Raw genomic sequence first — 25,753 nt, 5'->3', positions numbered from 1 at the left:
GTGTAGTATTTGAGGGCCGCTAAAAGGTACATTTTGTAGTTGAAGGGATATCCTTGTAGCTCAACTTGTAGCAGCCTCACAGTTGAGCTCTTGGTTCCAATAAGTTGGTAACTGAGAGACCTTGGTTCAATCCTGGGAGGGGTATCTTGGTTGGAGCTGGACCCGTGTTTTGGATGGGGTGTAGAATAGGAGCCCATATTTGAGGAGGTGCGTTAAGCACGTTTTAAGGGGAACAAATCCTGTGATGGTATCGGAGTCAGCCCCCTTTTCTGCCCTATTCCTACAGATCAGCCTTGTCTAGTGCTTGGCCATTTATCACTCTCGAACATTAGGGAAAGTGCAGCATTTGAGGGCCATTAAGGGCACTGGTGAACTTCGCTCGCATTTTCTGATATCAACTTTGCAGAGAGTAGATCAAGTTTAGCTCCCATTACTTTGCTTGCTCTAGGGATGTTGATGTGCTTAACTGGTAGCAGCCTAGTTCTAAATATGTAGTTAGTAACTGAGAGACCTGGTTCAAATCCTGGGAAGGGCATCTCGGTTGGGGCTGCAGCTGTCTTTATTTTTACGTCCCTTCTGTCTTTCAGGGGGGTTTGCCATCAACACTGTAATGCTGAATTCAGGAAGGGCAGAGGCTGCATGTTACGTTGAATTTGGCACGCTGGTTTTGATTTATAATTATTTCAGCCGCCAATTACATTACAATATTATGTAATAGTACTGATTACGCTATACTTTAATTTGAGCTACAAATTACGCAAAATTAAACCAGCAGATCATGATAACTCTCAGGCCACACCATTTTTCTTGGTTAACAGATTTTTATTTAAATTTCAGCAAAACAAAATAAGGAAAACAGAAGGCTGGGGTGAAAACTTGCACCTGACCCTGTTCACACCCTGAAACTGTGTGCACTTAAGTACAAACTTTCCTCTGAGATTCTGTTTTCCTGTTGATTTTCCAATTTAAAAAAAGATTCTGTGAACCAAGAAATTAAAATGGTGTGGCCTCATGTATGGCATGCACCCCCCCCCCCTTATCAACATGTGGTGAGTGCTTCTAGGCCATAATCTTGTCTTTTATCTTAATTGATCAACAATATGACTATGAGTGGCTTTGCAGGCACTTCTCTCTTATCTGGTGGAGCTGTTATATTGCAGAACACTAATGTATGCAATCTGATCATTGTAAAATCAATACAGCCAGGAAGTCTTTTAATGGACAACTTCGTACCAGGGGCATGTTTTAACAGGAAAACACCTTAGGCTAGTAATTAGGCCAGTCATTAGTTGGACTAATTACTAGCCTAGAGGGTTTTCCTGTTGGAAAATACCCCTGAGTATAGAGCTCGGATGATGACTTTAAATTTTTGCCCTAACTGTCAGTCATTTTTCCTCTGATAAGATATTTCTGTAATTATTAGCCTAAAGTGTTTCCCTGTTTGAAAATACATGAGTATTTATGAGTATAGATCTCTGATGATGACTTTAAGTTTTTGCCCTAACTACACTAATTTTTCTTCTGATAAGATATTTCTGTAAGTCTGAGTGAGAGTAAAAGTAAGTGAAGACTTACAGAACTCAAAAGGTTTAGTCTAACAGGTGATTAGTGCAGTCTATGGTATTGCAGTAGCAATCCTGAGATTGAAAGAATGTACAATCCCACCCTCAACAGGAAAGGAGGTAGGGTATCGGAGGACTGAATCCTTACTTTGATTTTTCCAAATTCATAGCCAGCTTGCACAGACGACTTTTAAAGGCTAGTAGGTAATCTCGACGACCAAATACAGACCACAAATGAAACTCCCAGCCATGGTCTGGAGAAGGTCAAGAGGCCATGGTTGACAAGGTCTTAAGATACCGTGGCAGCAGGTGAAACTTGAGACGTGCATGTAGGTAAATACACCTGTCGGTCTCCATGAGGACAGGTGAGAACACCTGACCCCAGACGTTATCCTTGACCTGCCGCTTTCTTAAGCTGAGGGAAAACAATGACAGGTGCTAGGGTCATGACATCATGCTGTTTGGGAAACAAAGGGGAGGGATGCAAGCTGCCCTTTCACTGCTAGCAGCCAAGGGCACTTTTCTATTGACTTGACTTACCTGACTTGACTTATGTCCGGTGTCATTCTTCCTCTGTCACCCAAACCACAGAGGCCGCCCAGAAGTTCCTGTCCCGCATAGCCTTCCCCCTGCCGTCAGCTTGTATACTGGTGTCTCTTTTGTATTTTTAGAAGGTAAAGCTAGTTCCATTGCCTTTTTTGAGGCCGTAGGGGCAGTGGGATGTTATCCTCTGTGTCTAAGGCACTGTATGGGAAGGCAGAGCCCATCCCTCTCCTTCTACAATCTTTTACCTCCCAACCAAAGTCAGGTACCCATTTTACACCTGGGTGGAGTGGGGAATGTCATGTTAAGTTCCTTTCCCAATGGCACAACATTGGGGCCTGCTAGGGATTCAAACCCAGAACCTTTAGATGCTGAGTCAACAACCCTCACTAAACCACAGGACCTACTTTCCAACTTGACTTTGTCCCTCTAGTTGCTCCTCCTTTTGAGTGAAAAAGACATAAGCCTTACTTTGAGCTACTTTGATCACTAATTAGGAAGTGATAGAAATCAAAGCAGTCGTTACAAATGACAAAGTCTCTTTTTCTCAGGAACACACAATTTTTATTCCCACACTTTTTTTTTTACAAGTATCAGAATGACAACAGTCATTAAATAGTACATCGGAAAACTGGTGGAAAAAACAGTAGGCAACACATGGTCTTCACTTCCTACATACTCTATGTCATCATTTCTATATATATACATATCATCTCATAGAATACTTTGATACAAACAAGATACTGTATTTCGAACACTGTAGTTGTTCTGTTTTACATCGGCCTCATTTCTCAAATTTAAAGTTCATTACAATTTCTTTAAGGTACAATGGTTTATCATTAAAACACACTCAGTTTAAACACTCGGACTGGTAGCAACAGTCAAATCATCATGGTAAAGACCTGGATGCCAGCCTGGACAAATATCCCTCAGAAATGTCCTCCTTCCCAAGGCCACACTACTGTAAGTCTTGAAACCTTCGCAGTGGTGTTATTTTTGCTTTTTTTGCTGTCTACCATGAATTCATAACACTACAAATATCTCTCCCTTATGAGACTACTGCACTACAGAACTTTTTAAGTCGTCAATTCTAAACACTCCAAAACCTGCCTTTCCCTACTGATGCAAAATAAAGCCACCGCAAAAGTAAATGAATTTACAGTGGCCAGATTACAATCTGATGTACTTGTTTTTACTAGCAACAGCCACTTTCATCAGGTCTTACTGTGGTTGGAAGGATAGATGGATGGATAAATGGATTGATCATAATTACATTTGCCAAGAAGGCAGATACTTGCAGTGCCGTTTGTGGCTGGTTGGGAGTGTTTTGGGACAGCATAGCTCAAAGGTGTGAATGGATCTTTACAACATTTGTTCCAATGTATGTTGGTAGGTGTCAACTTCAATTATGGACCTCTGGCGGCTTTCTGTGGTGCTGCCGCAGAATTTCTGGTTTTCATATCTCTTTGGGTTGTGCAATGGTTTAGGGTTGGTTGACTGGTTCTTGTTTTGAAATTTGAAACAAACTGCAGACAGGCAGCTCCCTATGTCATGCCACTCATGCAACATTGTAGATTCTGAAGTAAAGACGTGTTTAGAGCATTTTGATAGAGTTTGGCAACAACAAATGGTAAAATCAAATAATCATGATATACCAGCTGAGGACACTGTTGTACTAGTCTGGTGTGGCCAAACCCTCTCTGAGGCATTTCCCTGGGACATCTGTGCATCCAGCTCTCTCCATTGGAACAGTATTTACAGCAACATTCTTCATTCGGAGGTGAGACAGCGTGGCACATGCCAAACTACAATTTGATCCGGGTTCCTACGAGGGTGTGGAATGGTTGTACAAACTGGTAAGAAATGCTAAGAGACAAGGCTGTGTCAACTCACACCACGGCTTGACTGTTTGATGGATTTACGCCTGATGGCAACATCACTCATGAGTTCATTCCGTCAGACCTTTGTAGTTAAACATAGTAGCACACAGGGCAGCAAGTTTCCTTGCAGTTTCAGTAGCAGGGTATATTTTTACAGGGAGGATTTGCTAGTGTGTCCCCTTCAACATGCTTGAGGCACCTCCTCAAACACTGGACCCCCATTTTACATCCCGTCTGAAAGATGGGTGCAGCCCCAACTGAGATGCCCTGACCCAGGATTGAACTGGGTTCTCCCAGTTACCAACTTAATTGGGACCAGGAGCTCAACTGTGAGGCTGCCACCAACCCAACACTCATGAGTAGAAGTCGCATTTTATATCAAACAGTCGCAAAAAGCACCAATATCTTTGTCTTATTTGGTAACCATATATTTAAACTATCACAATCTGCAGCAAAGAAATGTAATACATCAATGGTGGAATGTATCTTATAATATCTGTATCTTCCAATAAATAACACAAACATTGAGGTAACTGGTTTGGCATCTTGAAGAGTTCTTATCACACTGTCAGATAAAAAAAGAAGCAACCCTTTGTGATACTTTCCACGCACACATTATAAGTCCTTTACACCCCCCTTTACTAGAGGCTGTAACTGCTGAGTGACAAGTGGCCAAAAATGTAACAGATCGCTTGACGAATTTTATACATAAAGAGCAAATATTTTCACATTTTGTGTTTCTGTTGTCTTTTGAATCATACTCAAATATTGTACATCATATTCCAATTATGAAATCCCAGATTAAACCAATAAAACCTCCTTGGTTGGTTCCTTAAAAGTCACTCAGCAATCACCGTCTACTGGAAAGGGGCCTACATGTAAGTATTTATAAAGTCGTCTGTACATTAATGCCTCCCAACCTATCCATGCTCCCTCTGGATCCGGAGTAACCGCTGCTCTGTAGCTGCTCATACCCTCTGCCAGCGTCCTTAGGTCGTGCCCCCTGCTGGTAATGACCTTGACCTTGGTAATGATCGCCCCTCAAGTGCGAGTCCACTTTTCGGACGTCCACGCGGGGTGCCTGCTTCATTCTGTTCATGTTCTGTCTTCTGGCCTGCTCTCTAACCAGATGCTGGTAGTCAGGATTGGCGCCCCCCGGTTTCAGTAACGGTTGGTAGGCGTGTCCGTCTGGCCCCTGACCAGGGTTGACGGTTATGTCCTGCGCCACGCCGTTGTTGGACGGGGGGTAGTAGTTTAAGGTGGGGAAGTGTAGGTTCTTAACGTCGAGTCTCTTCATCGGCATGGCGTCATCGCCCGGGACTGTGACGTCTGCATCTGTCATCGGTAGGAACGGCTCTGAAGGGGAGGCAGGTTTGAGGTTCACGTAGTACGCTTCGCTCTTGGGCCGCGGGCTGACGCGCTGTTTCTGTTCGGCGGGCTGTGGTTGCGTCGACGTCCCCTCACCTTCGTCTAGATGAACGTGCTCGGTGAACCAGATCTTACAGTCGGGACGGCCGCAGTAGTTCTGCTGGTTGTAGTGCGACGGCGGCCCCTCGCCGTTTAAGGCCGAGTCTTTGTCTCTCGGTGATTTACCGGACACAGTCTCCTCGTTGCCATCGAGTGGCCTCGTGGTCACGTGTAATTCTTCGGTAGATTTCCTCCCGGGGGTTTCCTTTTCCTTCTTCTTGTCCTTGTGGTGCTTCCCACCCTTGACTTTACCGTTCGCATGGACCTTTTTGACCGGACTGTCCCCAGCGTGCTTGTTGGCGATAGTCAAATCATTTCTCTGCTCGGGTGGGGTGGGAGCGCGCTTTTTCCTCAAGCAGATCACAAGGACGAGGGTCAGGATCATCAGCACCGCGAAGCCAAGACACGAACCCAGGATGACCGGCAACAAGGGAAAGTCGTTACCCGACGAGCCGTCTTTGTCGGTTCCTCCGTTGTCGGTCGGATCCACTTCCGTCCCGTCGCACGTGAAGTTGTCGGAGGTAAGCTGGTCCCAGTATATCCCGTCCAGGTCGTCCGGATAGTCGCACTGCGGCATCTCGGGCCCGTCCAGGTCCTGCTGCGAGTTGACCCACTCCCAGAGCCAGCGGATGCGGCAGTCGCAGCTCCAGGGGTTCCCCTTCAGAGAGACCGTTCGCAGCAAGGGCGTGTGGTCGAACAGGCGCTGCGAGACCGTGATCAGCCCGTTGTTCATGAGCTGTAAGGTCGTCAGCCTGGACAGGCCTCGGAACGCTTCAGGATCAATCTGTGTGATGTCGTTCGAGTCCAGGTACAGATGCTGGAGGTTGTTTAGGTTCCGGAAGTCGGACGCTTCGATTTTCTTGATCCTGTTGTTACCCAGGTTCAGGTAGGTCGTGGCAGCCGGTATCCCGGCAGGGACCTTTGTCAGGCCCTTTTGGTTACAGATGACGGTAACTTCATCACAGGTGCAGCCGCTAGGGCAGGCAGATACGTCTTTAGCCGCAACCAGCAGCAGCAGGGTGATCCACAGGTTACCCATGGCGGCCTTCCCTCTCCCTCCAAATGTCAGGCAGCGTCTGTTGAATGCCTCGGAGACCTGCAAGGACAAATAAGGCGACGTTGAGAATTGATATTTCACACATCACGTCTTACAGAGATGTCAGATTCGGTCATACACAGTGCCAATGTCAATGGGAGTGAGTGTGGCCTTCACAGCATCTAACCTTCCGTGAATAATTCTATAAGGTTGGAGAATTACTGCACACCATGCTGCAGCGTGGAATAGTACCAGTTCAAGTATTGCCCTGAGGAAGGTGACAGTTGACCGCAACTGACATATATCAGATATGTTTAGTATACCATATCAACCTGACTATATGAGCAACAGAATATAATCCGACACCCCTTTGTTCTGAAACCCCTTTACCCAAGCCTAGGAACATAGGGTCGTCGGAATGTAGGAGCATCAGAACATAGGGCTGTCGATCCCCTCAACAGACAAACATCATGCACACCTTAGAATGATCATGTCACATCCAACAAGCATCAGCCACTGCGTTATGCTATTCATGAATTCCACTACATTGTCTTCCCAGGTGACACGGAGACTGTAGCATTATCTGCAGAGGGAGGGACGAATAAGATTATGCAGATTGCTAGGATCTGTGGCCTGTATACCAATCAAGAGAATCTGAATGGATAGGTCTCCTGTGACTTTACAGGGCTCGAAATTCATTTGTAAGGAAACGGGTGACCTAAGTTTTTAGCCTGGGTGCGATTCAATTACTACTGGGACTCCTACACTTGCTTCACTGATTTTAAAGTTGTACCTGTACATAAGCCTACACAAATATCTAGGTGTACCAGTGCACCCACATTTGAATACTGTACTAGGTGTTATCGAGTTCACACACATACAAGCGCACTAACACACACACACACACACACACACACACACACACTCAAGCACACACTAACACACACACACACTCTCTCACGCACACACACACTCACGTATGTGCGCACACACACTCACACACACACACACACACACACACACATGCACCTGAAAACGTAGCCTTTTTGGAGAATGTAACTACGGTACACAGTTCCAATTTTGGGTGCACAAAAGTGCTTAAAATGTACCCAGTATTTCCATCCCAGATTTGTATGAATGAAGAGCTGAATTCTCTAATCAGGTCACAGTGTCCTGTAGGAATGGATGCCCGACTTTATTATGATCGAGGGTTTCAATTAGAAAATATTGGTGGGGACTTCTCTGATCCTTTTTATGGAGAAATATTGTACATGTACCAGTAAAGGCAGTAATGACTTGTGTGTATGCAGGACCTGCTCATGTTTCGGTCTCAATTTATCCTGGTTTATGTGATTCTGTTCCACTTAACTGGCCATAAGCAAGTAAGCAACTGGCCTTGCTTGACACTATTTGGAGCTGTACTGTATCATCTGTATTTAACAGGATACCCCTGCAATTGTTACGATCAGTCTTCAAGTACTTAAAAGATGATAAACTAGTGACGGTATGACTAGTGATAAACTAAAAACTAGTTGCAAGAATCCACTCATAACCTTTTCAACTATCGTGTTAAGTTAACAAAACGGCCCACATTTACATAGTGAAAATGAAACCCCCGTAGTGAGGGTAATATCAAATGTGTACTAAGGTTATTACGATGCCAAGTGAACGTTTCTACAGTCATAAAACTGAAGAAAATTTTCACTGCCGACTAAATGATCCTTACTTTAACTTTCAGCACGCTAAGGTAGCCATTTGGCACCAAATTTGTATTGGTTATGGGGTTTTGCAGCAGGGAGAAGGTTAAAAGACTTGGTAGCATAATATATCTATCTTGTTGACCTCAGTACAATATGTTCCTGATATGCTTATGCTTGCAACATCTAGTGTAATTCAACGTTATTCTCTAGAGCTGAACAGCTTAGTGTAGTGTGTAGTGTAGACTGGTTTATTCACAAACAAACAGCAAGACGCACAAACCTCCTGGCAGCCTGGGAGGCTGAATTACGAGGCTGTTTACACCGAGTTGGTAAAAGAAACATCCTTACACATCAACAATCGCCTTTGTTGACATACCAAGACATTATGATTGCATTATAAAAATCTCAACGATGATACTTGATTAAAACACGATTTCTAAATCAGCAGGCAATACTAGCCATCACACCAGCTTACTATTCTTCAGCATCCACCAATTGCAAGATAATGAAGCAGTGTTCAACTCAATTATCCACACAGAATCCATTTGACATAAGGTTTTCGGGAAATGTCAGAATTTTCCAGACCAGTGCCCCTCGGAAAATTGAGGTTGTCTGCGAAGTCACAGCAATTACTGCACGATCAGACAGACCGCGGCGTTATCAACATGTGAGCCTGTAGTCTCCATAGCTGCCCTGTGGGCATTTTAGATGGTGACTGGAATGTATGATTATTTCACCTTGAACAAGGATCAAAACACATAAATCATAAGCTTTGATGCATCTGAGTTAGGTTTACAGTGGTTGTGGAAAAAAACAACATTGTTTCTTAATTATGAATGGACATACATTTTAGATGGTGACTGGAATGTATGATTATTTCACCTTGAACAAGGATCAAAACACATAAATCATAAGATTTAATGCACTTGCTAGGTTTATCTGTTTACGGTGCCGTGGATGTGGAAAAAACAGCATTGAACCATCTGAAATTGCCTTCACTTCATTAGTATATCCATTCAGACTTTTGGTATAAAACCTGAGTTCTACCAGATCTTTCCTTAGTCACTGACGAAAGATAGCGGATGCTGTCTGAAACGTCTGACTGTTTCAAAATTTTACCCAGTTGCTTGAGTATTTTTGGCGTATATTATTACCTGGGTGTCTAACCTTCATCAACTTAAAAAACAGCATTATTTTTATGAATGGACATACATTTTAGGTGGTGACTGGAATGTGTGATCAATTCACCTTGAACAGAGATGAAAACATATAAATCATATTAAGATTTAATGCACCTGCTAGGTTTATCTGTTTACACAGGCGTTTTTGGAAAAAACAAACATTGTTTTTATGAATGGACATACATTTTAGGTGGTGACTGGAATGTATGATACGTTAACATTGAACAAGGATGAAAACATATAAATCATAAGATTAAATGCACCTGCTAAGTTTATCTGTTTACAGTGGTTGTGGGGAAAAAACGGCATTGAACCATCTGAAATTGTCTTCACTTCATTAACGTATCTATTCAGAGTTTTGGTATAAAACATACATGTAGTTCTGCCAGATCTTTCCTTAGTCACTGACGAAAGGTAGCAGATGCTTTCTGAAAGGTCTGACAGTTTATCTGTTTACATTGGTTGTGGAGAAGAACAACATTGTTTTGATAAATGAAAATACAGCAATTTGTAATCTTTTGAATAGATGTTTAAAAAATCGGAAGACGTATGATACCAAACCTGTATGTTGTAAGCAGATTATGTCACAGTAATCTTTTGTATGGAAAAAAATGGGACCTGGGATGCTATTTCATGGCATAATGTGTAATTTGTGTCCCATTTCATTACGAGAGACTGTACCCACCCAAGGACACACAGTCTGACAACATTAACCATTCTGTCAATCTGTCTGCATAGTTCATGAGATGGATACAGCTGGATGAATATTGCTTATGTAAACATTAATAAAGGTCTTTATGTAATGCAAAGCACATTCATTTGTATATCATATTCATGACAACCTTTACAATATTGTTTTTGTACCCTTCAAGAATATTATGTAAAGCTTTCTACGTGCATAAATTTACAGTGTGACAGAAAGTTGCATGTACCTTAAATTTTTTATCATAGGATATAGATTGCAAGATACTTCATGCAGATAATGATGCCATTCTTACTGGGGGATGGTTTAGGGTACAATCAGTAAGGCCTAACGAATGCTTCCGTTAATGAGAGGGATTGTCTTCTCCATACAAAAAGCTTCTTAATTGGAGGGTCTGCATGGGGGGTCCTGGCAACATTTAATGGTAAGTTTGGGAGGCGCAACACGATAAATTCGGGAAGAGTCTTAGACTGCTACGAATAATGATAAATCAAGTTATTATCGCATAATGTTTTGGGAACACTTTTATTGGTTTGTTCCTAAAGTTTGTGTTCATGGGGCTTCTGGCAAAACTAAAGTCTGCAAACGTTGTTACAGCCGGATACTCCATTGTGATGTTTCAGTAATCTGGCTTGCGACTTTGCGATAAGACTAGTTTGTCAATTGCGTTTAACAACGAATTAAGGATAACAAGTATATGGAATTAAGGCGACAAATTACACTTCAGGACTAATCTACCGAAAACGCTTTATGTTGAATTAGAGTTGGCAGGCTAGGATTTTAATAGCACACTACGCCTCACGAAAAAAGGATTGAAGACCCTCTAAATGATGAATTTAGGATCATAACAAATGATGTGCTATGTAAAATTAAAGCTATCAATTATGCATTGTGAAGAAATAATTGACGACGCTTAACTTTGAATTGGAGTTGGTCGGCTATGATTAACAGTGAATTGATATAGCACACTCCGCCTCACGAAAAAGGGTCCCCCGAAAGTGCGAAATGGAACGAAATGGAACGAAATGGAACGAAATGGAACGAAATGGAACGAAATGGAACGAAATGGAACGAAATGGAACGAAATGGAACGAAATGGAACGAAATAAAACATATGTAACATTATGAAATGAAATAGCAGTAGATAGCGAAATATAAGGAACGTTGTGATATTCACAGTAGACGGGAACAGGAAGCAAATACATAATATAACGTGTTTTATTTCTTTAATCTATTTGATACTATTAAATACAACGTTTTTGCCGCGTTTGTGTGGCTAGATTCTTCCCTGAAAATGGGAGCGCCGCGTGGAAAGAGATCCACCGCTCTTCCTTTGCGTTTACACAACGATCTGCAAATGAACTGCTGCAAATAGCAGGGAAAACGAGCAAACGGAACTGAGTATCGAAGTAAGGACTAGATTATACAGAAGTTGGTGGTAACATTGCATCTCATAATTCATCAAGAGGGCATGAGGCAAGCGTAATTTTATTATTTATACAGCGCGTTTGCGTGCTGCAAATGGAGCCCCGCATGCAAATGAACCGCCAATGTTGCCAGCGCATCGGAACTGTGCACGTGGGCGTGCTACCGACAGGTTGAATCAAACTCCGACTTCCAAGTTTTATTTACATACGGTTTTAGTCCATAACAAGTACGTAGCATATGCATATCTCCGCAACAACGATTTTTATACAATCAATTGTCGGCTGGTCGGCTGTCCGGAGAATGGACCCCTCCGTTAATGATATGCAAATGCAGCTGCGTCACCAATGTGACATTTCACACTCCATTCAATCACGGACGTGGACTGAGAATTACCTCTGGAGACATTTCTGCCTTCTTGTTCACGACAAAAAAGAAAGGGAGGGTACGGTGTGAACGAGCAGGACATGTATTTCACAGTTCACACAACACGCAAACACGCTGTGTAAATAATAAAATTACGCTTGCCTCATGCCCTCTTCGTGAATTATGAGATGCAATGTTACCACCAGCTTCTGTATAATCTAGTCCTTACTTCGATACTCAGTTCCGTTTGCTTGTTTTCCCTGCTATTTGCAGCAGTTCATTTGCAGATAGTTGGTAAAATCAAGAAGAGCGGCCGAGCCCTTTGCACGTGGCGCTCGCATTTCCAGGGAAGAATCTAGCCACACAAACGCGGCAAAAACGTTGTATTTAATATTATCAAATAGATTAAAGAAATAAAACACGTTATATTATGTATTTGCCTCCTGTTCCGGTCTACTGTGAATGTTACAACGTTCCTTACATTTTGCTATCTACTGGTATTTAATTTCATAATGCTATATATGTTTTAGTTTGTTCCATTTCGTTCCATTTCGTTCCATTTCGTTCTATTTCGTTCCATTTCGTTCCATTTCGTTCCATTTCGTTCCATTTCGTTCCATTTCGTCCATTTCGCACTTTCGGGGGACCGACGAAAAAAGGCATACAGTTTCTGAACATTATTCTGTACAGCTGTTATAACCGCCCTTTGGCGTAACACACCAGCTTTGCAGGCATGCAGCACGGCAGCAGGTAGTTATATTAGACTGAGCGACCTGTCACACCTAATGTTTGCTCATCTAGCTGCAAGCAAAGATGCCCCCACTGTACCTGGTGATAACAAATTCCACTCAAGAATAGGTCTAGGAAAATACAAATTTTCATCCCATCAATGAGGGCCTGCACGGGGGGTCCCAACAACGCTCTACGCTAAATTCGGAGGGCCGGCTACATAATACGCTAAATTCAGAAAGCCTCCCTACGCTCTACGCTAAATTCAGGAAAGCCTCCCTACGCTCTACGCTAAATTCGGAGGGCCGGCTACGTAATATGCTTAATTCAGAAAGCCTCCCTACGCTCTACGCTAAATTCAGGAAAGCCTCCCTACGCTCTACGCTAAATTATGGAGTGGTCGGCAACGCTCTACGTAAAATTAAAACGGCCGATTACGCTCTACGTAAAAGGGGCATGCAGGCCCTCATCAATCCTAGGCTGGTAACTCTACTACTTGAAAGCATGACTATTTCTTGTTATTTTTTGGCCCTCTAATTTAGCTAGCTTGCCTCAGCTTGAAGCACGTCTCATTTCCAAACTGCCTGCTGGCAAGAGGGTGTTCCAATTGCAGCCAATCTTCGCTAGAGCCTGGGTAGAAATGGTCTGGAGCTTTGTTATAAACCAAGAGGTATGGAGGGGAATACCAATGAGACGGCAGTTTCCCTCGGCTATGGAGTCGATCCTTAAAAGACAAGTGCTTTCTGGTTATGAATTTCACTGTATCTTTTTTATGGCTTTGGGAGACGCTGCCTTGCAGGTACAACCGTTACTGGAATATTATGGCTATAAAAAGCTATGAATATTGCACTGAAGTAGCTCAACGTTGAGAAGTAATATTAATCAATATCATTATCAAGTATTATTAAGCTACAAAATAAAAATTAAATCAATTCTGATTAAAAGTTTTCAATACTGATTTGTCCATGCATGCTGACCACGGTCTTTATAAATTTGTATGAGCAACATTTTAGCTATGTTTGCCTTAAAAATATGGTATACTTGAAATGGTGGAGGTAGGAGTGGTGGAAACATCTGACTGTATGTAAAATGATACACAATCTATTAGTAAAAGTGACAGTTTTACAATAACTGTTATTTCATTAATTTTGACGTTTAACTTAACAACTCAACCAAACAATGAATTATATGTCCCTCCCAGAAGTTTGGGTACAGCGGTTTTGTGAGTAGTTACTTACTTTGTTCAAATCCTGGAGATATTAGTAATAAATTTTATTGCACAACAATTTTACAATCTTCTGCTACACGTACACAACAACAATTAGATATTTGCATTTCATGAGACTAATCTACTTTACAAAAACCTAAACTGTTACAATTATTAGTCAAATTTCATACATTTAGGCATCTCTTAAATGTTTGTCCTATGACTACCAGTATTACAGAAATTACACCCAAAAAATCCAAGAAGGCAGATTTAGCAGATATATGTTTGCCTGCAGGTACCGTATGACAGGTAAACAGATTACGTCTAGCAGCGCTTTATTTCAGGGCGGCCAATAAAACCTGCCGTAGTGCGTAAAAGCCTGTAGCATGCAGGTCACATCCTGTCTGTAGATAATCCTGACTGAAACATATCGCTCTGTGGAACAAGGGCAGTGAAACTGGAGGGGATTTACAATGGTCCTCTTTCCAATAATTTGAGAAAGGAATCCATTTTAGGTGGCTGAGAGAGTTACATTGCATTAATTTGCAAAACTGATGTTACAATGCTACTGAAACATATTGCTCTGTGAAACAAGGGCATTAAAACTGGGGGGATGTAAGGGGACTCTGCATGCTCTTTTTTGTAAGGGGTAGGCAGCCTATTTTGATTTCCCGTAATTCGTAGGCAAAGTTGTCTTATCCACGAGGCGACCAAATTTTGTATAATTGTCTTCCTTGATTTAGTAATACATTGGCGGTTCCTCTGATGAATTCCATGTAAAGCGTTGTCGGTAACCCCCCATGCAGACCCTCACGTAAAAGGAATTATGTAATGCACCTCCTCTTTCCAATAATTTGAGAAAGGCATCAGATCTATGTGGCTGAGAGAGGTACATGGTGTTAATTCGCAGAATTGATACTGTATCTTCATTGTAGATCCAATGCTACTGAAACATATTGCACCTTGAAAGGAGGGCAGTGAAACTGGGGGGGATGTATTGGGGATATGTGATGGTCCTCTTTCCAATAGTTCTGATTTAGGTGGCTTTGAGAGTTACATTGCGTTAACTTATTATAAGGCCACACCAATTCATTTTCTTGGTTAACGGAATAAGAAAAAAATTTAGAAAAAATGCTAGATTGGAAAAACAACATGAAAACAGAATCTCAGAGGAAAGTTTGTACTATGGTGCAAGTTTTCACCTCAGCCTTCTATTTTCATGATTTTTTTTTGCTAAAATCAAAAATAAAAATCCGTTAACCAAGAAATTAATTTGCTGTGGCCTAATGCCGCTGAAACATATTGCACCTTGAAAGTGTAGTATAACTGGGGGGATACGTGTATAGGGGATATGTGATGCGTCTCGGACCTCTTTCCAATAAAGAGGATGTAGGCGTCTGGGAGAGTAACGTTACATTTGCAAAATCAATACTTTTATTCATTATACCATGTAATATGAATTCATATCCAAAAACTAATAAAACTGTGTTGCTCTAGACTAAGGGACGGACTGCGAGGCTCCTTAGAGCATGGTTATACAAAACTGTCTGGCTCAAAAATTGTTTTGCAAACGTCTCTTATTTCTAGTTCATAGTTGTATAATTATGTACTGTAAATCTTGAAACTTTTACAATTGTTTTTTTTCTTCTGGTTTCTGCTGAGATCTCTCCCCCACGAAGATGCGTATTGATGTATCACTACAGTGTAACAGTAACTGTAGTACAGAATTTTATCAACCCAGACTTGAAATGCCACAAAAACCTCCTTTTCCGTCCTACCGCAAAATAAAACCGCCGCTAAAGTAACTGAATTCATAGGTCATCAAATATAGCCCATCATCTGTTGTTGCTCAGCCCCTCTGTTCCGTTTTTGCTGACACGATAAACGGATAGATAACAGCAAAAACGGAGCAATTAGAAAAGATATCAATCTTCGATCTCAACATCTGCTTGGAGATTCCTCTTGAAAGGGCGTCCAAAAACAAATTGCCAACCTGGTGCCCAATAGAATCAGACTACATTAGAGTGCAGTGTGTAAGGTATCGGTATTCTCTTTACTTAATTGACCTAATGACACCATGGGATCTATCAAAGTTCTAAGGCCTCTCCCAAGAGAAGAATTTTACAGACAGTAAAACAGAGAAACAGTAGAATTGGCCATTGCTATGGACTATCATTGTGATAACTACTAGTCTACATAAATGATAGAGCAAACCACTGCCATATTTTAACTTTCTGCTGTGTTAAAAGCAGGCTATCAAACTTGTAGTAGACAGTAAAACAGTAGAATTGGCCACTGCTAGGGACTATCTTTGTGATAACTACTACATAGCTAAGAGTAAAGTACTGGTATCTTTCTACCACCCACTGTGTTGATAGCAGGCTATCGAACTTGACAAGTTAAACCCTTGTGTTAAATTATTCACAAGAGTTTATAAATATACCAGCATGATGCTATAATAGATATGCTCGGTTATCAAACTTGTAAAGCTAAAAGTAACCCTTGTGTTGAATTATTCACAACAGTTTAGCACTCATAATAGATACGCTTGTTAAAAATACTGAAAACAGATCGACAGCCTTGTTTTCCACTTATGCTTGATCAAGACCTAATTGGGCATAATGACGCAATAAAGATTTGCGATATTTTGATGCTAATATTTTGATAATAATGCTGTATGCAGTTGGATCATAAAGGTAATGAATTCGCTCCAGTGGTAATTGGCTAAGTGGGTCTGTGCCATGATGGGGCATAATCCCCCTGATACCATCACCATCCCAGTGGACAGAGAGTAGCCTCCACCAGGCCCTCCTATGGGGGCGTAAAGGAATTATTAGCCAGTAGAGTCAGTCCATGGTGAAGATCACATTTCGCCCATGTAAATGAAGTGTAGTTAGTCTGGTAGAGACAAGACAGAGAATTGGAAACTGCAGAGTAATAGCCTAGAGTCCAGCCTTGTTAGCTTTGGTCCACTCGCAACGTCTGCTAGCTGCTAGCCTAGATACCAGACCTTTCGCCCTAGAAGATAACCCCTTTTGGGCTTGTTGTATAGCTTGAGAAGTTAGGGATGGATCCGTATAATATTTGGGTACTACAGGTGTTCGAAAGATGAAGGTTAAGTTCAATGATGGACCTCCTAGCGGGTTTCTGTGGTACTGCCATGGAACGTCTGGTTTCTGTATCTCGTATTATAACTGGGCCTGCTATATGGTCATAATTATTTAATGGTAGATGAATCTTGGCCTCGTTGTATGCTTAAAATTACATGTCTTTGTTTTTTAGATAAATGAAAGAAAGGAGGAATGAACACAAAGCAACTGTCAAATTCAATATGATTTTAGTTACAAATCCTAAGAAAACAACTCTCAGCTTAAACCCATTAGGAATCTATCAAAAAAGCTTTTAAGTGGTGACCACATTAAAATTTTGTGTGGTGACACCTTTTGTGTGCAAGCCATTTTAAGTGACAAACGATGACCCACTAACCATAATTTATCCTGCCCGTATTCCCTCAGCTAACCATGGAATTCACCTTTCCAGATTAAACCCTCCCCATAACTCAGGGAGTGGGTCCCTGTGGAGACTGGCAGTTGGAGATGAATTACTGTAAATTCATTTACTTTTGCAGTGGTTTTATTTCGCGGTAGGAGGGAATGGGAGGTATTCGTTGTGTTTTAGATACACAGTTGAAACATATTCGCAGTGTCATGAATTTGGGAAGAAGATCCCTTTGGAGACTGGCAGTTGAAGATGAATTACTGTAAATTCATTTACTTTTGCAGTGGTTTTATTTTGGAGTAGGAAGGAAGGTTTTGGTGGGGTTTTAGATTTGTAGTTGAAACAATTCTGTTGTACAGTAGCCATACAAGAGAGATTTATTCGCGGTGTCGTGAATTTGCGGAAGAGAGGTCACTGCGGAAACCATGACGTGTTATGTTAAATTTGACTTCACTTCATGCTAAAGTCAGGTATCAATTACGCTCAGAATGCACCAATTACATTAAATTTGAGTGGTCCGGCTACGAATTTCGTGGAATTAAAATGGCTCAGATCACACTCTATGTAAAAGGGCCCCCTTCTCTGTACGAATACAGGTTGTTGCTGGAGACTTTGTATGCACAAGGAATATACCACGGGTTGTAAATTGAATTTATCGTTCTGTGATCCTTCCTTCAAGTTGTCTCATGGGTAATAGATATGGGCTGCATGCCAAAACAGTGACTGTTGTAGATACCATCAGCATATCTAGTACATATTATTCATCATGCCTCTCACAAGTAATATGCAGTTGTTCTTTTAGTATCTGCAATTCAGTGTGGCACAGTATAAGTTATATTGTCTTTCATCATTCTGTTGGCTTATTAGCCCCAGCCAGAAATAAGAAATTCAGTTTGGCCGACGTGTTGGCAAGCTTTCAAATGTGCATTTTCGGCCGACGTCCTGTTGATTACGCGAGCTTTGGGCGATTTTTATAGATAAAAGTTGATCCAAATATTGGCCTTTTACCAGGTTAGTCGATACTGACTTTGTCCATGTCCAAGAGATGGTACCATCTCATGGGGGATTTTTAGTTTTTAGTGTTCGCCGGACGTTGCATCGGAAAATACGGTCGACGCTCGGGCGTTTTTGAAATTTGGCAAGCTTCGGGCGATCTACAAAGTCGGCCGACGCTCGCATGAATTGTGACGCTGGCTTTACAACACACCAGCACATGGTCAGATGGCCATCCCCACACTTGGCCAGTGGCATAAATGTAATTGCCAATCACTTTATGCTGCGCTGGCATGATATACACGGTGTTTGCATTCATACCTAAAAGCCTTGTGCCTAACAGGTGATTTGAAGACCCTGACGAATATATTGGGCGAGAGTTCCCATTCTCCTTATACCTGTGAGACTACATTGAGGGGAGGGCTGTCCTGACAACGCTTGAATCTTAATTCAGGAGAACCCCCTATGTATTATGTCAAATTTAAGGGAAGTAACTACAAATTACATGACGGTACATAAATAACAAATTATGGAAAATATAAATAGTTGCCATAATTAACGCCTTACAGTAAAAGGGCCATGCAAGCCCTCCTGTGATTGTGATGGTTGAACACAGTTCCAATTTGACTAAAACATGTCTACAGGGGTCAGATAAGGCGGCAAATCCAACCACCATGCATGGCCTCTGTAGCTTGTTACATCAATTTGAATTTTTATAGCCTACTAGTAACTGTCCATGCTGGTTGATAAATGAACTCTATTAAATTGATAGAAACTGGTTTGGAATTGTCTGGAATAAACTTGAAAATGACATTCCATATTCTACCACTAAGAGCTACCAGTAGCGCAACATGGGGTTGACATGCATTCCTTTGAAGAAGAATGAAGCAAGTCCCGAGACTCCGTAGGTTGCTGGGAAAATAAGTACTCTACAAATTGGCTGAATAGATGGAATAATATGCCAGAGGAATAAGCCGGCCATTATAAGAAGTACACCTCAAGTTGTAAAATATACTTCTATGGTCAGGTAACTTTTCTGGCATATCGTTCCATCTATTTGGCCAATTTATACTATTTTCCAGCAACCTTCAAAGTCTGGCAGAGCTTATTTTCTGCAAAATCGAGCGAAGTCAGACAGGGGTGGTCATGCCTGGTGGGCAGACGCCAGGTATATGAAGCCGTAACGGACCATTTCTCTCGGCCCCACAGGAACAAATCAGACAATTGGTCCATCGATCGATCGGCAGTGGATGGAGGAATTTGATGAAGAGAGAGTTGAGCATCTTTTATTTGCAGATATTCCATATCATCGTAAGGCCGCACCAATGTAATTTGTTGGTTCTGGGACATTCTTATGTCAAGTTTTAGCAAGGGGACATCATTTAAACAGATTTCTGGAACGAAAACTTGCATCTGACTCCCTAAAACTGTGTGCACCGTGGGGTCGTGTGGCGTAACGGCAGGATTTCCGACTCAGAACCCAGGGGTCCCGGGTTCGAATCCCCTGATGCCACCGATCTTGTGCCTTTGGGAAAAAAGGTACTTAACACGATTTTCCCCACTCCACCCAAGAGTAGTGTAAAAATGGGGTACATTATGTGTGTGAGTCACGGCACCAGCAATAGCTGCCTGCGTCCCACGTGTATTGCATTGTTGCAATTCCAATAAATCCAAATCCAATCCACCAAGGTACAAAAAGTCTGTTTTCATATTGATATTCCAATCAAGCTTTATCTTTCGCATTATTTGTTAGAATCCAAGAACCAAAAGATTAAATTGGTGTAGCCTAAATAGTTTAGAATGAAATTGCTTTGTAGTTATTTACCAAAGATTATCTCAGGTGTGGAGAGATTAGCAATATAGCAGCTGGTGAGCGGATCAAGTCGTTGGATTAAGTTGTCTTATCACTTCAACAAGTGAGATGGGCTAAGGATGTGTGAGCTCAAGGATAGCTCATCTGTGATTTTTTACAGGTCATTGGTCATTGCAGTACGCCTTTAAAGGTTTAGCCTGGATGTCAATCGCCGTAGTCTGCATCTGTATCTGTTTCTATATAGCCGGTACAACCGCCATTAGACGTAACACACCAGCTTCGCAGGCACGCGGCGCGGCAGCAGCTGGTTATATTACACCGAACGGTCTGTTACACCTAGTCTTTGCATACCTGATCTGCAACGTTAACCGTTCTTTAAAGCTACTTAGTGAAGATGTTCCTACAGTACTTGGTGACAACGAGTTCCATTCTACTATGGTTCTCTGAAAATACGAATTTTTGAACACATCAATCCTTGGCTGCGAACTCTGGTACTTAAAAGCATGATTATTTCTAGTCCTCTTCTGAGCTGGCATTAGAACGGTTACCCCTGGCTCAGTCTTTCTTCCGTGGTTAGCAAGCAAAAAGATTGAGCCAGCGGTTAGTACAAAGGATGGCATCCAGACTGTTAAAGGCTGCTCAAAGTTGTCATCATCGTCATATCTTGTCGTGCCAGTCGTGCAGCCAGTTCTGGGCTTCTTGGTGTGCTTCATGTAGGTCTTAATAGGTGACATTTAAACCCAGTTTGTGACATCTAACCTTCTCCCTGCTGCCTAAACCTAAATTTGTTGCCAAACAGCTACCTTAGCATGCTTAGTTTAACCTTCTTGCTGTTGCCTAACTCTGAAACCAAAACAACTTTGGTGCCAAAAGGGTACTTTAGCAGAGAGGGTGTTAAACCCAGTTTGCTCTCACAGAGAATTTTATCAAGGTAGTGAAAGTGTATGAAGGGAATTGTGTGTGCTCAAGCCGCAATGCCCCACCGTAAACACAGAAACGTAAACACTGTATTTAGAGACGCACTTAAGCTCTCTGCCATCTTGTATAATTAAGAGGCAGCAGTTGCCGAAATAAGGAAAGACGGCAGCAATTGCAGAACATCTTAGTTCAGATGCATTAAGCTGTTCCAGAAATTAAGAAGAATGGCCGTCTTTTCTCTCAGAAGAGTGCAAGTGTGGACAGGTTCATTTCTCAAGTATTGAGTACATGTAAGTGAGGATCAGATAGCAGCAAATTGTACCTACTACTAGCAGTAGTAGATAGTAAACAAGATTTGAAGGATGTGAGAGGAATGTAGATTGATTCTTTCTCAGTATGGCATCTCCTTCAATCTATAGAATATAGCGCTAAAGCCACTTACTATAAACATGAGGGATTCGACTATTCAAACCGCGGCACAGGCGAAAAGAGCCATTTATGTTGTTAAGTGCCCTACTCACCTATATCATATTATGGCAACATTATTTCTCGTTGTATAAAACAATTCCAGTGATCTTTTAACGATAGAGACATATATGTGGTATTTTTGGAATTATGCAGAAATCTAATTTTTCATGGTAACAATTGTATAAAAGGCTTGAAACAAAAATCAATATTTATGCATGAAGGGCTTTTGTGCCACTTCAGAATGTATAATGAAGACAAATCATGCATGATGGCAGATAGCATTAGCATACCTTTCTTACTTTGTCCACTAATTCCCCGATCTTCGGGCGATCATTAGACTTGTGCCATGCGGCCAACCTCAGGCTCGTATCGAGGGTAAGATCGCGTCCGGCACAGGTATCGATGAGAATCTCGAGGAACTACCTTGCTGGTACCTCAAGAGCACTTGGAGCAGGCAAACCCATTTTCACGGTGATATGATTCCTCGAGTGTCTGGCACATTCGCATCAGTCTGTCAAAAATACCAAGTGTGTTTTATTAGCCCATTCGTGTCCGATGCAGGGTAAACCACCCGTGCATGGCGGGGCGAATTTAACTCCTGAATGTGCAATCTGTCACAGTAGCAGCATCCGGGCGTTTTTATGGGTCTTCTTATTACACAAGGTTATGGCTGTCTTCTCGTAAGGATTGGGAAAGGAAGATGTGGCCTATTTAGATGGAGTGAAAGATATAGGAGGTGCAATGTAATGACTAAAGGGTGGGAGAGTGTTATTATAGAACTCACACCCTGCAATCTTTGTTGTGAAGATTACAATCTTACATATTTTTATGTGGTTGTTTCTAGATATTAAGAGCTTCTATTCCCTTGCTTTACGATATTGCAATCGTTTTGATTCCCTTGCTTTACGAAATTGTAATCGTTTTATCTTTAGTAACACTTACTCTCAGCTGAATCCAGCTATATTACAAGCTTAGCAGGGATTCTTATGGAGATTACAATCTGACATATTTCTATGTGACTGTTTCCAGATGTTAAGAGTTTCGATTCCTCTGCTTTACGAAATTGTAATCGTTTATCATAAGACATTTACTAGTAACACTAACTTTCAGTATATTACCAGCTTAGGAGAGATTCTTATAGATTACAATCTGACATATTTTTTATGTGACTGTTTCTAGATATTATTTAGTTTTGATTACCTTGCTTTACGAAATTGTAATCGTTTATGTTCACTAGTAATTGTTGATTGCATAACATTGTTTAGAATTAGTGAATCTTTGGACCAGTTAGCTACATTTTGCCTCCTGCACTTCAGAAGTCAATGTTATTTGATTCCCTTGCTTTACGAAATTGTAATCGTTTATGTTCACTAGTAACACTAACTTTCAGCTGATTCCAGGTATATTAGCAGCTTAGGAGGGGTTCTTACAGCTAAGGTGATTAAAGGGCGGGAAGGAGTGCAGACGAGTGCCATTACACCCTCGGCTACACGTGGATAATAGTCCTCCCAGAAATGTGCAACCATCGAGCGAACAAGTGTGAGAGGATTTTAGAGAGGGCGCACCATTTCAGTTTGACGTCAGACGCTACCGATCCTTGTGTGATGGATTCACGTTTGGTTGACACGATCAGGGCTCCAGATTCATTTTGGGGAAGATAGAGGTGCACCTAACCTACAAGTTTAGGTGCACAGCAAAATTTGGATGCACAACATAGAATAAAGGTGGATGTCTAACTAATTATGAACCTTACTGTCTATGTTCAGTGCTCAAATCTGCAATTTTATAGCTAGCCTAAAAATCTAAAACAAGTAATGTATTGAACATATTTTTACTGACACTCGAATGTGAAGAATATTATGTATTAATAGTACTAGCTACTAGACTAAGTGTACAATAGTGCCGTTACATATATGTAACCGTACAAAAATACATGTTTATAAGTGCACTGGTCCAAAATCATCGCTCCAATTTTGGGTGCCCAAAAGAACCGTATTTCTATCCTTGATGATGCTGTGTAAATTATGGAGGAACGTGGCGCCGGAAAGGGAGGACTGTCTCTGTTCCACGGCTGGGTCAATACACAAAGCACCCGGCCCCTAAACCTCCACTGCCGCGATCAATAGGGGAGCCAGAAGTCAAGGGCAGCCGTGGCTAAAAGCTGCTGATTTGCACCGCTGATCTGCCTGCCTGTGTGTGGTGGCGGTATTTACCAAGCATGGAGTCATGTTTGTAGGTTGTTACTCTATCCACTGGCAAATATTGAAGGAAGCTGGTAGAACAAGGTTTCAGAAGTTGTTGGGACGACAGTTATAGCCACTGTGCTGATCCAGTGTTCACAGTCACAAAAGGAGCAGCACAGGAAATAAAAACTATTTAAGGCTATTGATTTTTTATGTACCTTGTTTCTCTGACATTTTTAAGTGAGAAAATAGCAAGTGGAAATCATAGAAGCAGAAGGAAAGGAGCAAGACTTTGCTCCATAAAACTGAGTGCACCAAGGCACAAACCTGGTCCTTGGGGTATTGTTTTCATTATGTTTTCCCAGTTAAGCATATTTTTTTCTTATAATCCGAGAACCAACAAACTAAATTGGTGTGGCCTAAAGCTCACGTAATGAATGATGGATCAATTTCCTTTTTAGACGCCTTCTTTTCTTTGATGTTGATTACATAACATTGTTTAGAATTAGTGAATCTTTGAACCAGTTAGCTGCATTTCTCTTTTCACCACTTCAGAAGTCAATGTTATAATCGATATTGATCAGGTAATGATATAGTCACATCAAGATGCATTAGGTGTGCAGACTGTATACATTGTTTTTATCACGTTTGACAAGCAGAATTGGATGATTTTACACCTTAGTGACAGGAGTGAATTGTCAGCAACGAAGAGTATATATATGATTATTTAATGACAGCTAGAATGGCTGATATAGTCACATCACGATGCATTAGGTGTGCAGACTGTATACAATGTTTTTATCGCTTTTGACAAGCAGAATTGGACGATTTTACACCTTAGTGACAGAAGTGAATTGTCAGCGATAAAGAGTGTATTTAATGACAGCTAGAATGGCAGTATTAATCTGTCAGTAACACCTGGGCTGTAAATTGTTTGCGATGGGACAGTTAAGCCCAGAAATCACCCCACAGTACGATACACGAAGATGGGGATTGGATTTGTACTTGTCGTTTTTATGCCACTTTTCCCGAGAACCAGTTTACATGGGGGAGGCATCCACACATTGATTTTGCCATCCATAACGATATTTCCTCTTAGGCGTAATAACCCTGGTCGATTTTGTTCCTGGTTGTTAAAATTTCATGCAGCAGAAAAGGTTTTAACAAAGGATAGAAAACAGCTGTAGGAAAAAGGAATAACAATAGAGGGAGGATGGTTGTGTCGTACACATATATTTCCTTGCCTATCATTATAACCTCCTTGTCTACAAAACATTTATAAATTTGGAATTTTTATGCAGCAAAAATGTTTGTAAGCAAAGCATAGAAAACAGCTGTAGTAGGTAAAGGGAGTAACAATAGACTCTTATGGAGGATAGTCGTGTTGTATACATCTCTCTCCTTGCCTAGAACCATAACCTCACTGCCTCCAAAACACTACTACCATTGGGAATACACATAATCAAGATTCAGCAAATGAACATCATGACATGCTTTGAAGGTTATGCAGTGGTTCCAGACAGGTTTGATGAAGGTGGGTCCGTCGGTAAGGCTCATTTTCTCTCCCGCTGGGCACACTAGGCTCCAGGCACATTGTGTGAAGAAGAATACCCTTTTGTGCGATGCATGGATGCAGCCTCTCCCCTTACCAAATTCAAAACTGTAGCTTTAACAGACAAACATTCCTATACGCTTACCTGTGTGTGGTTAGGGTAACTTTTCCTTATGATCCGGTGTGCTGGCACCTTCACCCGGCTTGCACATAAGCTGTTCTACATGGATGCCTGCACAGCTAGCGGACTAAGCGGGGAGGCCTTTACACCGGCCGGGCTAAACACATCCGTGTGAGGGTTGTTGAGGGACTGGACTGCCGGCCGAACCTGGGCAAACACGGGGACAACAGGATCCGATGAGTGCCTGCCCGGTTTACCTTGGTAGAGTGGACCGTACCACTGCGCCTCAGCGGAGGGGGGGGCTGGATCGTTCCACACGCATGCTCACTGCGCGCAATCTATTGATTTCCAATCTCCTTACTCCGGTTACTTAAGGGCCAACATCTGAATACCTAAGAGCTGGAATTC

At 41.7% G+C, this 25,753-nt stretch overlaps 2 protein-coding genes across 3 annotated transcripts in view; one reads left to right on the top strand and one right to left on the bottom strand.

The window, feature by feature from the left end:
- The window catches only part of LOC136427061 (probable E3 ubiquitin-protein ligase HERC1), a 224,335-nt gene that overhangs the window by 91,981 nt on the left and 106,601 nt on the right, over nucleotides 1-25,753 (top strand). The gene's annotated exons all lie outside the window — the stretch shown is intronic.
- On the bottom strand, nucleotides 4,694-25,624 carry LOC136428978 (uncharacterized). 2 transcript variants are annotated; one of them, XM_066418835.1, is made up of 2 exons: nucleotides 25,370-25,624; nucleotides 4,694-6,548 (listed from the first exon to the last, which is right to left on the bottom strand). In XM_066418835.1, exon 2 carries the CDS (start codon nucleotides 6,489-6,491, stop codon nucleotides 4,872-4,874), a length of 1,620 nt encoding a protein of 539 aa, XP_066274932.1. In that variant the 5' UTR covers nucleotides 6,492-6,548; nucleotides 25,370-25,624; the 3' UTR covers nucleotides 4,694-4,871. The 2 variants fall into 2 exon arrangements, with proteins under 2 accessions (XP_066274932.1, XP_066274933.1); XM_066418836.1 differs by lacking the exon at nucleotides 25,370-25,624 and adding an exon at nucleotides 6,967-7,160.

Source organism: Branchiostoma lanceolatum, chromosome 2 (assembly GCF_035083965.1).
Source record: "Branchiostoma lanceolatum isolate klBraLanc5 chromosome 2, klBraLanc5.hap2, whole genome shotgun sequence".
Classification (NCBI taxonomy): Eukaryota; Metazoa; Chordata; class Leptocardii; order Amphioxiformes; family Branchiostomatidae; genus Branchiostoma; species Branchiostoma lanceolatum.
The sequence above is the reverse complement of the archived record's forward strand: the minus strand, read 5'-3'. Positions and strand labels throughout refer to the sequence as shown.